We start from the raw sequence: 17,787 nt of genomic DNA, 5'->3' as shown, positions 1-17,787 counted from the left end.
AATATAAACATTCACAAAATGCATTGCAGCCATCAATCCTGTATAACAGATGAATCTAGTAATAATTTGAAAGATAACCTTCTGTATCTCCTATATTTATATATCTATATTTTTAAGATCCCCAAAGTGCCGTTCAGATCTTCTAGTAGGTACCAGGTGGAGTTTTTAAATGGAAGGATCGTATGGACTAACTCGTCTGGGGATAGATACCGGCTTATAAAGGCTCTCCAAGTCTTAAAAAAATTCTCTGTCAAGGTATCTTTGTTTCTCTCTTCCTCCATCCTCTCAGTCGCCATATTGTCCTTCAACAAAGATATTAAGTCTGAAAACCTAGGGCAAGACCCACTCAGCCAGTCCCTTAAAATAAGTCTCTTAGCCGTCATTGCTATAATATGCAAAAATCTAGCTTCTTTTCCCTTCCACAATTTGTCTACTGGGAAGTGTAATAGCCAAGTCAAGGGGTCATGTCCTATGTCCTTATTATAAATGTCTCGTGTAGCCATAATAACCCGACTCCAAAAACCTTGAATGATTGCACAAGACCACAGTCCATGTATTATATCAGTCTTAGGGGTATTACATTTAGGACAGCTTTGTAGCCTATCAGGTGATTGTGGTGTTGGTGGAATGGTAAATCCATATATCGCTCTATAAATGACACGGAATTGCATATCTCTCCATTTTTCATTGGGAATATATTTTCTCGGCAAATCCCAGCCTTTAAGTATTTTATCTTCCAGATCGTCCGTTTGAATCAGCCTCTCCCAACCCTTAAATTTCTTATCTGTACCCTCGCATGAGAATATGTCTTTCAGACGCTTGTATAAGAAAAGAGATGTTTATAACTGACAGGTCTGTGTTGACCAGTGAATCCCAAACATTTGAGACGCATTCCTTCGAGACGTCTTTCAGCTGATTTAAAACATGGAACTGTAGTTGTCTATATTGCACCACCTGCATGGCCTATAGGCCATACTTCTCAAGTACTTCCGTCCTGTGTAGCCACCTTTTCTCAGGCACATGTAGCAAGTCACCCAATTTCTGAATGCCGCCCACTCTCCACTCTTTGAATAAGATGTTTTCCCTTCCCAATTTAAAAGTAATATGAGCCCAGGGATTCAAATATTTCGAGACCTTCCAAGCCAACTTAAGTTTCTTTCGGACCGCCTTCCAGCATAACACTGCGTCCCTAAATATTAATGAGTTTTTCAAGGACTGTGGGATATCCGACCAAGAGGCGTGTAGAAGACTAACCGGATACCATGGCTTGCACAGTTCCGTCTCATACTCATAGTTAGAATGTTTACCAGATTTTTTTGGCCAGTCTATCACATGTCAAGAAAGACCAGCTAAATTATAACCCCTAATATCCCGGAGACCCAATACCCCCCTATCCCTGAGAAGCGTTAGATTATCAATTTTTATTCTTGCTCTCTTTCCTCTCCATAAGAATTTAGTGAATGCTGCATTGAGCCTTTTAATATCTGAGAATCGAAGGAGAAGAGGGATCGTCTGCAATGGGTACAATAGTCTCGCAAAACTAATCATCTTTATCAGATGGCACCTCCCCATTAGAGACAGAGGGAGATTTTTCCACCCTTCCAACTCTTTCTCTATCTTGACAATCAATGGATTAAAGTTCAGGGAATAGACAGCATTTGGAGACCTCCCCAAATAAACCCCCAGATATTTTATGTGATCACGTCTAACCTTAATACCATCTATCTGGTCAACCAACTTCTCATGATGTAAGTTACCGCTTGACTCTCCCAGGCTAAGCAGCTCACATTTAGATTTGTTTAGTTTAAAGCCCGAAAAGGAACCGTATATATCAAGCTGTGCAAGCAAGTTGCCCATGTCTCTTCCCGGTCTATTTAAAAATAGAATTACATCGTCAGCAAATAAAGCAGATCGGACATTTTTTTGCCCTACTCGTATCCCCTCAAATACCTCGCCATCATTAAGGAATCGAGAAAGAGGTTCAACTGCCAGATTGAAAAGCAAAGGAGACAAGGGACACCCCTGACGTGTTCCCTTCTCCAGGGGGAAGGCTGCGGATAGAATGCCTGGGGTGTTCACCTTTGCTCGTGGGTTGAGATACAATGTCTTCAGAAAAATCTTAAACGATCCGAGAAAGCCAAATGCATCCAAAACCAAATCAAGCCATGCCCAACTTAGATTGTCGAACGCTTTTTCGGCATCCAGCAATAATAACGCCGGTGGGTCATCCCTGGAAAGCTTCCCTTCTCTCACCTTATCCAGGATTAAAATGGCCTTCCTAATATTACCCACTGCCGACCTACCCTTTGTAAATCCCGATTGTTGGTTCCCGATAAGCCGTGGCATGATTCGTGCCAGGCGGTCTGCCATGATCTTGGACAGAATCTTGAGATCCTGATTGATTAGTGAGATGGGTCTATAACTGGAAGGATCGGTTGCATCTTTTTACCCTTTCGGTAAAAGTTTAATATAAGCCATATTGGTTTGATCATATAAGCGTTCACCTCTCAGAATGTTATTAAAGTAAGGAACTATGCAGGTGGCAATTTTATCTTTAAGCGCTTTATAATATTCCCCAGTGAAGCCATCAGGACCCGGAGCCCTATGGGAACCCAAGTTTGTTATTGTTTCAAGGACCTCTTCTTGGGTTATTTCTCTATTTAGCTCCTCCAGTTCTTCTTCTGCTAAGATTGGCAATTTTACTTTTTTTCAACCAGTCCTCTCCTCCCTCTTTTGGCCCTAGATTGTTTTTGTATAAATCAGAATAGTATTTACCTAGTAGGTTATTTATCCCCCTTGGAGTAGATTCTAAAGTACCATCAGGCTTTTTCAGAGAAGTAATAGCCGTGTTAGGTCTTTTCCCTCTGGCTAAATTGGCTACAATTTTTCCTGCTTTATCCCCAAATCTATATAAATCAACCTCCCATTGGGCTTTCCAAAATAGCTCTTTTTTCTTGGCCCATGTATCAAATTCTCGTTTAGCTGACACCCAATTGGATTTCAGTTCCAATGTTTGTAGAGATTTGAATTGAGTGTTTGCCTTCCTGATGGCCTCACTCGCCATTTTAAATTGCTCATTGGCCTTGCGTTTCTGCGTCTTAGTGTATGCTAGGATTCTACCTCTCATGACAGCCTTACTCGCCTCCCAAAATAGCTGCGGGTCGGATCTGTGAGCTTCATTATCTAATAAGAATTCAGTCCACCACTCCCCCAATAGTTTGTCAAAATTCTCGTCTCGTCTGAGATATGATGGGAAACGCCACAGATAATCCGTCCCCCTTGGAGAAGAGTCTGTCAATTTTAGAGAGACTGGATTGTGATCCGAAATAACCATATCTTCTATGATCACGTCCTCTACTCTGTCTATCAGCGTCCCGCCCAGTAAAAACATATCTATGCGTGACCACGAATCGTGCGGATTGGAATAGTGTGTGAATACGCGATCTAAAGGATGATGCATTCTCCACACATCCCCCAAGCCTGAGCAGGAAATCAGGTTGTGAAGTGGACCTGACCCCTCCAGAAACTCTTCGTTTTCAGAAGCACAGAGTTCATGACCTCCTCCCCTCCTTCTATCCTCTAGTCTAGATACTACTGAATTGAAGTCGCCCCCCAAAATTTTTGTATCCTCTCCGTCTTCCAGGGCCATCTTTTGAATGTTTGTAAAGAAGTCTTTCTGGGCTGAGTTAGGGGCATAGATATTATAGAGACTCAATCTACCTGACATGCTATCTAATACCAAGTGAATCAGTCGTCCACCGTCATCTCTGACTTCCGAGAGGATTTTGTGTTGAAAGGACCTGTTGATCAGAATTAGCACTCCTGCTTTCCTTCCTATCGCCCCAGAGCCATATACTGCCCCCACCCACATTCTATGCATTCTAAATAACTCATTTTGGGATAGATGAGTTTCCTGTAGCATAGCAATATCAGCGTTAAGTCGCTTCAGATGTCATATCATCGATCTTTTTTCCGGGGATCTTAATCCTTTAACGTTCCAGGTTACAACCTTAACCATGATCTACTTTATAGAGTGAGATTAAACAATGTTTTTTTCTGGCTGGGTAAACATACATTGTAGTGGGATGGCACAATCTAATTTGAAATAACATTGCATTAAGTGAAGCGTGCTCAGAAGACTCTTCATACAACAACAGCAAAAACAATCACATTTCCCCCTCCTGTGAGAACACCCTCCCCCACCCTTCAACAAAAATCCCTCTAACTGCTCGAAGTAAACGGACGTCCATATACTGACAGGTAACCTCCTTTTTCTCCCGCCCAACGGCTTAAGAACAGAGTTTAAAGTGTAACAACCATCTTTGCATATACATAGAGTTTCTCCAGCGCCCCAGCTCCAAAAAAAAAAAGGATTCAGAAGCGTTTGAGATCCGGGTTCGTGTTAGCCTCCAACAGAACGCGTCCCCTTTATCTTTTTCTTCTTCCTTCGAGGACAAAATTGGAATACCTTATCCCAATGACTGGGTCAAGAACACATCATGACAAAGTCTGGGCGATCAGGAGTCCACATCACAGCCCATCCCTGGAGATCTCTGTGGACCAGCTTCATCCGATCTGGGATTATTTCTATCCGCAGGATCCCTTTGTGTGAGATGCCTTAGCGCTTCCTGGGGATCACGCTGCACTTTAAGCTTGCCATCAGGGCCTCTATATTTAAGCACTGCAGGGTATAGGAGTTGGAAACGTATGTTTCTCTTGTATAAGATGCTGCATGCCGGGCTAAAAGCTTTCCTCAATCTGGTGACTGCCGCAGAAAAGTCTCCAAAGATCAGGATCTTATGCTCGCCAATCAATACTGGATGTCTCATGCCTTTGAAAGTGCGCAGGATATTTTCTTTGTCTTTATAATCAAGGTAGCGCACAATCACTTGTCTTGGCCTTGATTGGAGGGAGACGTGATTTTTGTCGCGCAACTGAGGCTCAGAATTGTTAAGCTTGCTGGGATCTGATCTTGTTGCTGGAGACATACCGACTCTGTGGGCTCTTTCCACTTTGCACTTATGTGAAATCCCTAAGGCGCGAGGGATCTCAATTTCACAAATGTCATTTAATGCCCCATTTGGTATAGATTCAGGCAGCCCAATGATTTTCAGATTATTGCGTCTCGAGCGATTTTCAAGATCCTCTAGTTTGTCTTTAGAGTAGGCTGCCTGCTGGACAAGATCAGAAATTTGATTCTCCAGTTGTGACACTCTGTCTTCCGAATCAGATAACCTCTGTTCCAAGGTATGAAGTCTAGATTCATGCTGATCAGATATGGTCTGCAGGCCCAGCAGAGCCTCTTTCATCACCTCTCTGATAGTCTACCTGAGATCTTCTGCCAGGTAATGAGATGCTTCCTGTGCCAGCTTTTTATAGTTTAGTGGGGGCATAGTGTGACCAGATGAAGGCTAATCTTCCTCTCCCTCACTGCATTCGCCTCCACTGACCGGTATATCTATAGTATTATCAGCGCTCCAGTCATCCCTCAGCTTCTGCTGAAGCTGATTTTGTCCCCATGCTGCGTCTCTCTGCTTCCCGCCCATCGCCATCTTGGCGGGTACCTTCTGCCGCTGTGGCTGGGGCGCCGAGGAACTGTGTTCGTTCCCTGAGTTGCGGAGCCACCTCTCCATGTGGCCCTCCTTTGCCGCCGGTGACGCTGCTTTCCTGGAGCTCATTCCGAGCGATGTGGCGACGGTATGTGATGCGCTGATGTTGTTTGACAGCCACGGGCGCTGGGAGCTCAGACGCGTCCCTGCATCCCCGTCAGAGCCAGAACCGGAAGTCCCTTTGAATTTTTTATCAGACATGTGGTTTTGTTTTTGTGGTGGGAATAAAATTAACAAATGGATAAAAAGAATTGTCTCGTTTACTATGTTATCATAGAAGGAGCTTGAGGTTTTTTTATTGTCCGGAAAACCTTTGTCATTTATTTGCTACTAGCAGCCCGAGTTCCGAAACATATAAGTTTCGGAAGTTAGAAAAGAGTGCTCTACATAATAAAAACTAACCCAAATTATTCATGTCTATTCACTTTCAGCCTTTTTACACGATAAATAACAAAGTTGTCATAATAAATAAATTAGTAAATGGCATTACGGAAAACAGAAATAAAATTTAGAAGATTATGAATTGGCAAACGTCTCTGTAAAGTGCGTTGCCCAGGGCAGATCGTGTGGAAATCTCTCTGTATGCTTTATCACCTCCAGCTGATCCTGTTAAAATCTCTGCCTCAAAAACATTTCTATTCAATGATGTTAACAACTAATCGTGTACCACGGCAGAGTCCTCGTTTTGTGTTCAGATTTCTCAACAACATAATAATGCTGCACACCGTAAGTCTAAGGCAATGCCTTGGCATGCCTGATGGGGTTAAGCGATTTAAAAATTCAATAGGAAAATGTTCCCTTTCATCGTCGTCATCTACAACAACAGAGTCATCGCTCCAACGTCAGCTGATGTTTTTTTCGGACTCACCTCAACATTAAGCTCTTTATGTAGTAAGATTGCTGATACAGCTGCGTATTCCACAGCATTGCTGTACGTACCTGGTCACTAAAGTCTGCTCTTTGTCCCAGAGTTACTCACAATCTGCCTTAATTTGATTATCACGCTCACACAAGAGTGTGGGGCTTCTTTTGTTATAGGAAAACAATTAAAGGGAACCTGTCTTGTCCCAAAATGCTGTTAATCTTCAAGTTAATAGCTTCTAAAGCCATGAGGCCACTGTGCTTTCGAATGCTATTAACCTGCAGATTAACCCCATATCTGCAGGTTAGTAGCATTTTTTTTACATGACACAGACACTTTCAACCCTTTCTATGTATTTACAATGTTACTGATGGAGCACATTTTTTTTTTTTGATGTTTTGTTTAATAAATGTGATTTTTTTTTTTTTCCCCATATCTTTCAGTGGACATTTTTGCACTGCCTCGTGGGACACCCTTGTATGGTCAGCCATCTTGGTGGGGAGATCAAGATGCTGCTGGAAAAGCCAATAACCCAGATAAGGATAGCAAACTTCAAGATTCTGGTGCTACAGGTATGATACATCCATAATTGTAATGTTATTAAAACATTTTCTTTAGGTTTTACAGAAATGGCCCATTTAGATGAGCTGATAATCAACCCGTCTAAAAAGGCTGAATGATGGAGCAGTTTAGATTTCAACACTCGACCATTTTGTTGTCACGGTAGATGAGCTGCCACATGTGTCTCTTTTCTCTTCCATTTTTTTCCACAGAAGGAATGGCTTTGTTCCAAGCCAGTAGAATCTTATTACTAAGCAACAGATCTGTGAGACACGGACGCAAATCAGAAGCTGATCAGAAACCTTCCTATATGCATCCGTGTTTCACGGATCTCCCTATACTTTAATGGCTGATTCTAATCTTCAGAGATGGATCAGAATAGGACCTGCTCTGAGTCTCTCGGATCTCACTTTTGGATTTGTGATATTTATGGATGTGTATAGATCCATGAAACTCTGTGTGTCCCTGTCCTTTCAGAGAAAAAACTGAGAGCACCCGGACATGTCACATGGACTTGTGAAGGTAGTCTAACTTTCCTAGCATCAATGCCTTTCCACTTTAATTTTTTTTTGCAGACTTGAGGACAATTTTCAGTTTTATTCTTAATTTTCTTTGAATTTTGCTGCAATATATACAAGTTAAAATACTAATACACTACTTTTTACAAGAGAGAAATGTTGGGTTCAGCTAAATTTAATCTGTTCATGGGGCCCTGAGGGTATACCAAGGCCTTTTTGTATCTATTGATCGACTTTTAACTAATTATTCACAAAATTGCATGCGACTCGATGAATACCATGAACCGACATCATTGGTTTACAGTGCCGGCAATTATGTTGTATTGGATAATCCTATACAAGTTTTTATCCAATGCAAAATTTGTGTTCCTGCATTATCATTTTAAAATAGGTTTTATTTCTTATAATATAAATGTAGCAATAAGAAAAAAAAATGAAACATGGATATGACAACCTAAATAAGGCACATTTGTCATTTTATCAGTATGGTAGTGGAAACTCAACTTTCTTAGCAAGATATATACAAATGGAATGAAAATATATCTTGAAAACATATAGGCCAACCTCTGGAGGAAGATTTCAGTGTAATTCAAGAGTATAGGGGGATTCACAGCTACCTTTACTGTGGCAATTCCAGACCAAAAGCAGGCTTCTAATTGCATCAGGGAAATTGTAAAACACCAAAGCAATCACATACCCATGCATATACACAGTATGGGCACGGTCAGATGAATGTATAAACCATACTGCAATGCTCGGACTGACCGGTGGCTCTCCCGGCCCAAACGTGACACGTACATAGAAAATATGCAGCCAATATAGCCAGTCCGAGCATTGCAGTTCTATCATTAAGTGCCAAAGAATTGAGAAGAATCAAACGTGAAGTGACCAGGAGCCCAATATCCTCAATTGCAAAACTGCAGCCTCCCTGAAATACCCAGAAGTACAAGGTGTTAAATGCTCAGAGACATGGCCGAGGTAAGGAAGACTGAAACCTGAGCACCACTGAACAAAACACATAAGCTGATATGTCAAGACAGGGCCAAGAACTATCTGGATTATGATGATATGAGAGTGACTCTTGACGGATCAGATGGATGAGCCCTTGGCTGGATCAGTAACAGGCACAGACCTCTACATCAGCTTGGACACCAGCAAGGTGGAGGTGGGGTACTGCTATGGGCTGTTATAATTAAAGTTGAGCTAGTTGGACCTTTTTGAGTTGAAAATGGACTCGAAATCAACACCCAAACCTACTGCCAGTGTTTAGAAGAAACTTTCTTCAAGCAGTGGACAGGCAAGTCTGCATCTTTCAAGAAAGCAATGATTTTTATTTAGGTCAATGCTCCATCACAGGCATCAATGTACCATACTGCTTGGCTTCTCGGTAAAGGCCTTTAAGATGAAAGAATAATTACAAGTTCTCCGGCCTCACCTGACCTAAACCCTATTGAGAACTTGTGACCCCTTCTTAATCGGGAGATTTACATTGAAGGAAAACCGTACACCTCTCTGGGCGGCTGTGATTGGTAAGAAACTGACAGACTTCATGGATGGAAGGTTTATTACTGCTATTGAAAAGAAGGGTCCCGTATGTTGGTAAGTGATATTTTTTGGAAATGTCAGAAATGTATTTTGTACATTTTGAGTTGTTTGGTTAATAATCTTACTGTACCAGATGAAAATAAATACTTAAGATGGTATACATTTTACATTTAGTTGCATAATAATTCTGCACACTAATAGTTGTACTGTCATTCTGCACACACAGACATTCTAAGAAAGACTAAGTATTGCTTTTACTTTCTTAAAGGTCCGTATGAATGCTCATGTTAAACTCAAGGTATAGGCAGCATGGCGCTGTCATACTGATTTAATACATATTTAGTGTAAAAATCTGTAGCCTGGTTTTTGTTAAATCATAATGATAAATTTCGTTTTCCTCGGTGCTTCGAGGTAGGACTGTGGGTAGGGTCTTCAGCTCAGAGGGCTCAGCCACGGACCCTTCGCTGCCTTTGTTGCATTCATTTAAATTTTGGGCTGGCTCCATCCTAGTTGTGGGGGACGCTCTCGCTGATGGCGGTCTTCATGAAAATGGCGCCGGCGCATGCTCAGATCAACCTCTGCCTGTCTTCAGGAAAATGGAGAAATGGAAAAAAAAATGGTACAGGTGTAATCAGTGTGTCCGTTTTTACCATCAGTGTACAATCCGTGTGTCCTTTTTTACCATTAGTGTGTCCGTTTTCACAATCAGTGTGTCCATTTTCACCATCAGTGTATCATCTATGTTTCCGTTTTATCATCAGTGTTTTCCATCTGTGTCCGTTTTTACCATCAGTGTGTTATCTGTGTGTCCATTTTTACCATCAGTGTTTTCCATCAGTGTGTCATCAGTGTTTTCCATCAGTGTGTCATCAGTGTTTTCCATCAGTGTGTCATCAGTGTTTTCCATCTGTGTGTCATCAGTGTTTTCCATCAGTGTGTCATCAGTGTTTTCCATCAGTGTGTCATCAGTGTTTTCCATCAGTGTGTCATCAGTGTTTTCCATCAGTGTGTGATCAGTGTTTTCCATCAGTGTGTCATCAGTGTTTTCCATCAGTGTGTGATCAGTGTTTTCCATCAGTGTGTGATCAGTGTTTTCCATCAGTGTGTGATCAGTGTTTTCCATCAGTGTGTCATCAGTGTTTTTCCAGTATGGTTAAGTAGAGAAATAAATTGCAAACCTTCTCCTTTAATTTGCAGTGATAAAACGGACAGCACATAGATGCCATCCATGTACTGTACGTGTTTTTCATGGACGCATAGATTTGTATTGGCCCTTGTCATCCATGCTGCTGGAAAAAAAAAATGGTCAAGTCTCTCTGTGTTTTGCATGGATATACTGTCTGTAAAAACACGGACATGTGAACATCACCATAGGTTATAATGGGTACGTGTGGTATCCATGAAAGATATGGATCCAGATGTAGTGGGAACACGGTCTTGTGAAGAAGGCTTTAAAGGAATCTATCGGCACGATCCCCCACCCCAAGCTGTGTGTATGGTCATGTTGCTCTCAGAGAGAATGTACCCACACCTTTACTGATGAAATCTGTTGCTCCCTGACTGTTTCATTCATATGCAAATGAGCTTTAAAGGGGTTTTTCCACAAACAAAAGTTCATTTTAATAATTGTCTGTGTCTGACCGTGTAAAGAACATACCACATCTCCTGGGCAGGGGAGGCAGCAAAAGAGCATACAGACATTACAGCACGGCATCGCGGAGGAGTCATTTTCTGAGGTAAAACATTTCGCTGCCTGTTTTTAAACAATATTTTACCCCAGAAAATGACTCCTCCGCGATGCCGTGCTGTAATGTCTGTATGCTCTTTTGCTGCCTCCCCTGCCCAGGAGATGTGGTATGTTCCGTACACAGTTAGACACAGACAATTATTAAAATTAACTTTTGTTTGTGGGAAAACCCCTATAATTGCTCTGTGTGCCCACTATGCGTTTTTCAAGTGTTTTTGCCGTGGAATTTCCGCAGCGAAAACACTTAAACGCTTGGTAATACGTGCCCCATGGTCCCCAATGATAATCCGCATGTGCTGTGCACAAGCTGGGAAATTTCCACTGCGGATTATTATTGCGGAAAAATACGCATGATACGCATTCATTTTGTGGACACGCAACATAATTGCCGCCATTGACTTGCATTGAATCGCTTAATATTCGTATGACTACATGTGCACATGTGGATATCATACGGTTCAATGTGCGGATGGTACCCGGGTTTGGAGAAGAGGAGAGTCTCCTCCAGACCCAGGTACCATAGAACCTGTTAAAAAAAGAATTTAAAATAAAAAATAAATATATACTTGCCTTCCGATGGCCCTGCGGTGATGTCATTTAGTCATGTGACAGGTCACGCGACCGCTGACGTCGGCACATGACTAAATGACTCATGGCAGGTCCTTTCACACCATCGTGAGCCGTACAAGAGACTGGATGCAGCGGAGAAAACACCGGGGGCCATCAGAAGGTAAGTATAATGTTTTTTTTTATTTTTTTACCATTTGTATTCTTTTTTTTTAACTAACTTGGTTACACTACTATAAATCCATGCCGTTTGCATGGATTTATATAGTGTGAACCAGTTGTCAAGCACTTTCCAAGTGATGTTAAAATCTCTTGTCAACCCGCATGTGGAAATGCATGTGAAGAACGCTTCACATCCGCATGTCCCTGGCAGGAAAAACACATGTACAATCCACATGCACAATTTGCATGTACAATCCGCATGCACAATCCGCATGCACAATCCGCATGTGTTTTTCCTGCCAGGGAGATGCGGAAAACATCTGTAGCATTTCTGCATCATGTGCACTTAGCCTTAGTGTCCAATCACTTTCTGATTCTCTGCCCCCACCTTCCTCTGCTCCTCTGATAGCTGACTGTGTAATCAAGCCGTGTGCACACTGCCGCACTGTTTGATTGAGGATAAAGTGGCCTGTTCTGCCGATCAGTGCTGGGCCCAGCAGTTACCACCTATCCTGTAGTGAACCTCTTGAATAGCAGCTTAGGCAAAATGCCCCTTAAACATGGAAAAAGAAATGTCCAAGTTGACAATTATAGCAGACTAAGGGTATGTGCACACGATGCAGAAATGCTCAGGATTTTTTCCTGAGCGTTTCTGCATCTCTCTGGCAGGAAAAAACGCATGCGGGTTGACAAGCACTTCCCAAGCGATTTTAGCATCACTTGGAAAGTGCTTGACAACTTTACACTATATAAATCCATGCAACCGGCATGGATTTATATAGTGTGTGAATGTCAAAAAATAAAAAATAAATCTATACTTTACCCTCTGATGGCCCCGGTGTCCTGCTTCATCGGTCCCGGCTGCCGGCAGTGAAGACTTTAGGACCTTCCGACGTCAGCGTCACGTGACCCGTCACATGACTCTGACGTCAGCGAAGGTCCTTCATTCAACCGCGAAGTGCCCGGGAAGCCAGGAGGACGCTGCGCGGGCCGTCAGAAGGTGAGAATATATATATTTTTTATTTTATTCTTTTTTTTTTAATGGTACCTGGGTCTGGATGAGAGTCCTCTCATCCACACCCGGGTACCATCCGCACATTAGACCGCATGAAAAGCGCATCAACATATACAGTGATGCGGATTCCATGCGGTCTAATGCAAGTCAATGGCGGCAAAAGAGCAGCGTTTCCGCAAAATTAATTGACATGCTGCGGATTTTTGACCGCAGCGTTTACGCTGCGGAAAAATCCGCATCATGGGCACAGCACATGCGGATTTCCATTGGGGAACATTTCTGCCCTTCTACCATGCGTTTTTCATGCATTTCCGCGGCGTTTACGCAACTGCAAAAACGCCGCGGAAACGCATGAAAAACGCATCGTGTGAACTCAGCCTAAGAGAAGATACATAAATGTATTGTTTCAATATATAGGTGATACATTCCCTGTATGAGGTTAAATAAAGAAGTGTTTTCAGTAAATTAGTTAATGGATTCCTAATTTTATTTTTTTAGGCTGCTGTAAAGGAGGAAAAAAATCTGTTGAGCAAGTAACAGCTACCAAGGAAGATTATCTCTGTGCACATGGCAAGGAGCCAAGCTATTTTGAAATCCCTAATAAGGAACTCCAACAAAAATCTGATGGAGAGGGTAATGTTGTGTATGACATTACAAAGCTAGACCCTCAATGCCAGCAACTCTCAGGTGCAGGACATGCTTCTTTTACAATAGAGTTTGATGACAGTTCTCCAGGAAAGGTAACCATTAAAGATCATGTAACAAAGTTTACAGACCATCGTCAAAAGGCAAAGAAGTCGTTATCTGCAGATAAGGACCTTGCAGGGTTAAATACAGAACTGATTGCTACAGAAAGTAAAGTAGCTGACTGGTTAGCACAAAATAATCCACCCCGTTTGCTCAAAGAAGCCTCTGAAGAAGATACGAAAAGTGTTAAAAGTGATGTACCAGTATACTTAAAAAGGATACAAGGTAGTGGATTTAATTCAAAATACTGTATTTCATGTGCGTTCATAATAGAATGTTTAATGTTCTGTTTTCCAGCTTTACTATATTATGTAGATTTATAAGAATATATTATTTATAAATGTTTAATTATTTTTTTTTATATATAATATATATTTATATTTAAAATACAGCTTGGGAAAAATTAAGAGACCACTGCAAAATTTTCAGTTTCTCTGATTTTTCTCTTTATAGGTATATTTTTGAGTAAAATGTACTTTGTTGTTTTATTCTATAAACTACTGACAACATGTCTCTGAAATTCAAAGCTAATAATTTTGTATTTATTTGCCGCAAATGAGAAATCGTCAAAATACTTAAAAAGAAACCGTGCTTTCAGACCTCAAATGACTCATGTTTTAACTCTGGAACAGTTCAGAAATCAATATTTGGTGGAGTAACCATCATTTTTAATCACAGTTTTCATGTGTCTTGGCATGCTTTCCACCAGTCTTTCCATGCTTTCCAATAGAAAACTGTTCAGTGGTCTCTTAATTTTTGCCAGAGCTGTAGAGATTGGCCCCTACTTTTTTTATTTATTGATGGTCTAACCTTCAAATCAATAGGGGGCGGATCTGTAGCACAGGGCCACTATAGTTTTGAAGTAGCTGCTATGTTTTGGCAGCATCCAAGGACTTAGACACCTTCGGCACTGGTAATACCTGATTGAGGTGGTTGCCAGGTGTTGCACCTTCTCCAATCAGATAAAAGTAGTGACCAAACCCTTTAACCTCTTTAAATAACATCTGTAAGCCCTATGCAAGGTCAGCATTTTGCAGCCACGGGTTCATAATTTTGTACCTCCATGGCAAATTGGAGCTCTGAAATAATACAGAAGACTTACAGGACCCAATTCATCAAGGTGTTTATACCACCATTCTGGTATAAAGCTTGAATTTTTACAAAAAATTTCGGACAACCTGCCTTCTAAATTCATCCAAATGTATGCCATTTTAATGGCAAAAAGAGGTGTGCAGACAAAACGCAAGTCTTACCGAATCAAGCCCAATCCTGGAAGACCCCTAATGGTACATCCACACAGGTTGTATATGTTGTGGATTTTCAACAGCAGAAAATCCACGTCGGCAATGGTGCGAACTCCACTATTCATGGCAGAAACTGAAATTCGCTGTGAAAATCTACAGCCTAAATGAATAGATTTTGAATGTCAAATCACTGTGTCAGGTGGATGAGATTTCAGAACATCCCCGGCACATAGTGCACTTTTCAGCTAAGGGGGATGAGTTTTCATATCGCCTGTCTGGCAACTAGGACCTGTCTAATTATTGCATAGCTTTATTTTTAATGTTTTGTAGGGTTTTATAGTGACCGCACATAGTATCTTCAAGTTCATCCCTTATGGTCATCTAATAGATTGTTGTGCGATTGCCAGGCCGTGTGTTCATAGATTCAGGTCCCAGTTTTGGTCACATCCATGTATCCGCCATGTGTCCGTTTCCTTAAGGTATGTGCACGTGACGTCTTTCTTGTTCCCCTGATGAAATTTACTCCGAACAAGGTATTGTTGAATCAAATTGCTGCCTAAAAATGCTTCAGAAAAAACTCTTCCAAAACACTTAAAACTGCTTCAGGAAACAAAAAAAAAACCCCAAATAAGGTTCTTTTCATGAACTGATGTTTTTGGCTGCCTCAGGCTGTGTGCTCACGACGTAAGGCAGAATCCACTTGAAAAAGGCACCATGTGCACATACCCTGAGAATCAAAGATCTTTCATTACAGATTCATTTGAATGAGATAATGAACCAAATCAAATTCTCTAGATTGTGTTGTGGTGGATACGAAGATTAGTTATATAATATTATTGACATGATTAAAAAGGTTTCACTACTAGTCTGTTTCTTTTTAGGTAACAAACATGAAGATGGGACTCAAAGTGACTATGAAAACAGTACGTCTCTAAAACGGTTAAACAGATCTACCGCTCTTCATGACCATGCAAAACAAAAAAGTCTAGAACAGAGAATGTTGGATCTTAAAATTCATGCAGCAGGAAGGCAGCAAGACACGGCAAGTCAAACAGCATTTCTTATAGAGTTTTTTGATGATGACCATCCAAGAAAAAGACGCTCATATTCATTTTCCTTAAATGCTAGTGCCACAGGTCCAGAAGCGCCATATCCAATTCCACAATCTAGAATAGAGAAAGTAAAAGCTGCTTCTGTAGATCCTAAAGGTTTGTCCTTAGGTCTGCAGTCAGGCTCATCATCTCACAGAGTCATTCATAGTACCCAGCATGCAAAATTGTTGCTAAAACAGAAATCTGAAGAGCCATGTACATCTTTATTTTCACAAAATATTTTACTGCGAAGTTCTGGGAGTCTTGGACACCGACCACTAAATAAGCAACCTACAGTCAACAATATTCAGACCCCTGTGAGTAAAGAGCACAGAAATAGTCAGCTCCATGAAAAAACAAATGCAAAAGAAGAAATTGCTCCATCAGATGCAAAGGTAATTCAGATTGCTTTGGATTACATGTTAAAACGCCAAGCATCATTGGTCATCAGTAGATTTTTCATAATTGTGTTTAGCCATAATATAAGGTTACAAACACATTTTAATAAACAGTAGGAGAGGTGGGTACTCCTCCTCCTTTCTAATTGTATCACGCTGTGCACAGGCACAGTGAAGGCTTAGGTAGAAATTAACTAAATGAATGCTGCAGAAAGACCACCAACAATGAAAGGTCTCCATGACTGTTGTGGGCGAGGAAGCCTGTGTAGTGTCAATGTCACCATCTCTTCTCCTTGCTCCTGTCTGGCCCTTAGACACTTGCCATGTCACCACTCTTTCAGTTTCATATGTAACATATACATTTTATCGGAGTGGCCATCACTACAGTATGGGTATATGTGAACATTACCATAATTTTATTTTTCTCTTATTATCTGACCTTGTTCTAATGTGTCTCCGCAGCCTGGTGGCCATGCCATGTAGGGGCTACCAACAATGACGTGACTGGCGTGTCTCGTAGCCAGAGCGGCACATTTGCTGCTTTCGTTCACTACACAACTCTCATTTAGGAAATAAAACATAGAAGTTGTAAAGGCCATTTCTGTCTTTTCTCTTGGAAGGTGGTGGAGATGATTAGCAATATCTGACAGCCAGTCACCCGACACCTAGCCTACACCTGCACTCTATTTGTGCAGTGACGTGGTTTTAAACAAAATGTACTAAATAAGTCAACAACAAAAAAATACAGTATTGTATAAATTAGAGCGGGCACAGCAAAATTTTGCTAGTTACGGTATGTTCACACTAGGCGTTTTTTTTTCTGCACCAACACTGATCTCTTGGCAGGAAAAAAGCTGCGTCAAAAACACAGGTTTTGGTGCATTTTTTTGCCGTGTTTTTTTTTGGTGCGTTTTACAGAATCCCAAAGTTCCACTTTGCTTCCACTACAGAAGCATGAACACAGGTCACCAATGCAAGACATATATGAAAGCATATTAACCAAAATTACAAATGTAACAGTGGGGGAGGTGAATTGTTAAAGAATAGTTTAACTAAGACACTGGCAATGCATTGAGTTTGTAGGACACTATTTATTTCATACTATGGTCTGCCATTGAGTTGCTCAGGTATTGTTCAATTTCACACCTCTGTGGACCACAGTTGATATTCAATCTCACACCTAGCTCAACTAATATTTACATGTTACACATCACTAATTTAATTAAACTGTCCTAATCCAAACTGCCATCTCAGGTGACCGAGACAAGATGGTAAAAATCACAAAAATAAATGAGTTTCACATACTGATCTACTTGCAACGCAGCAAAACCTGATAGCTATGTTCATACTAGGCATTTTATTCACCACCCATTACTTTCAATGTGTGAAAAATTCTGAAAAAAGTGGCATGCTCTGTTGTGCAAAAAACATGCAAAGCACAAAATACTGATGACATAAAAAACAATATGTGTGAATGAGAATTCTGAAATCTCAGACTTTGCTGGTACTGTAAAACATAGCTGAAAATTTGCATAAAAAAATGCTGAAAAAACGCATAGTGTCAGCTTGGCTTTTTTACAGGTATCCTTGTAGATGAAGTGTAAATATATTTATTCATATATATATTTTTACCTTAGTGCTACAGAATGAATTGCTCAAAAGGAGCTCATCACTTTTGGGAAACCTGATAATGTAATAGGAGTCCACAGGCCAACACACAT

General features: G+C 41.0%; 1 protein-coding gene across 4 annotated transcripts in view; it reads left to right on the top strand.

The window, feature by feature from the left end:
* Nucleotides 1-17,787, top strand: part of CEP170 (centrosomal protein 170) — a 306,205-nt gene that overhangs the window by 117,118 nt on the left and 171,300 nt on the right. For 3 of the 4 annotated variants that reach the window (XM_073671537.1, XM_073671538.1, XM_073671539.1), the window contains 3 exons: nucleotides 6,915-7,043; nucleotides 13,085-13,558; nucleotides 15,459-16,063. In XM_073671537.1, the coding sequence (XP_073527638.1) occupies nucleotides 6,915-7,043; nucleotides 13,085-13,558; nucleotides 15,459-16,063 (1,208 nt within the window). The remainder of the gene's footprint in view (nucleotides 1-6,914; nucleotides 7,044-13,084; nucleotides 13,559-15,458; nucleotides 16,064-17,787) is intronic. The other variant, XM_073671540.1, reaches the window with a different exon arrangement.

This window comes from Phyllobates terribilis, unplaced genomic scaffold (assembly GCF_046119375.1).
Source record: "Phyllobates terribilis strain yellow unplaced genomic scaffold, ASM4611937v1 Scaffold_3__8_contigs__length_932513732, whole genome shotgun sequence".
NCBI classification, from domain to species: Eukaryota; Metazoa; Chordata; class Amphibia; order Anura; family Dendrobatidae; genus Phyllobates; species Phyllobates terribilis.
The sequence above is the reverse complement of the archived record's forward strand: the minus strand, read 5'-3'. Positions and strand labels throughout refer to the sequence as shown.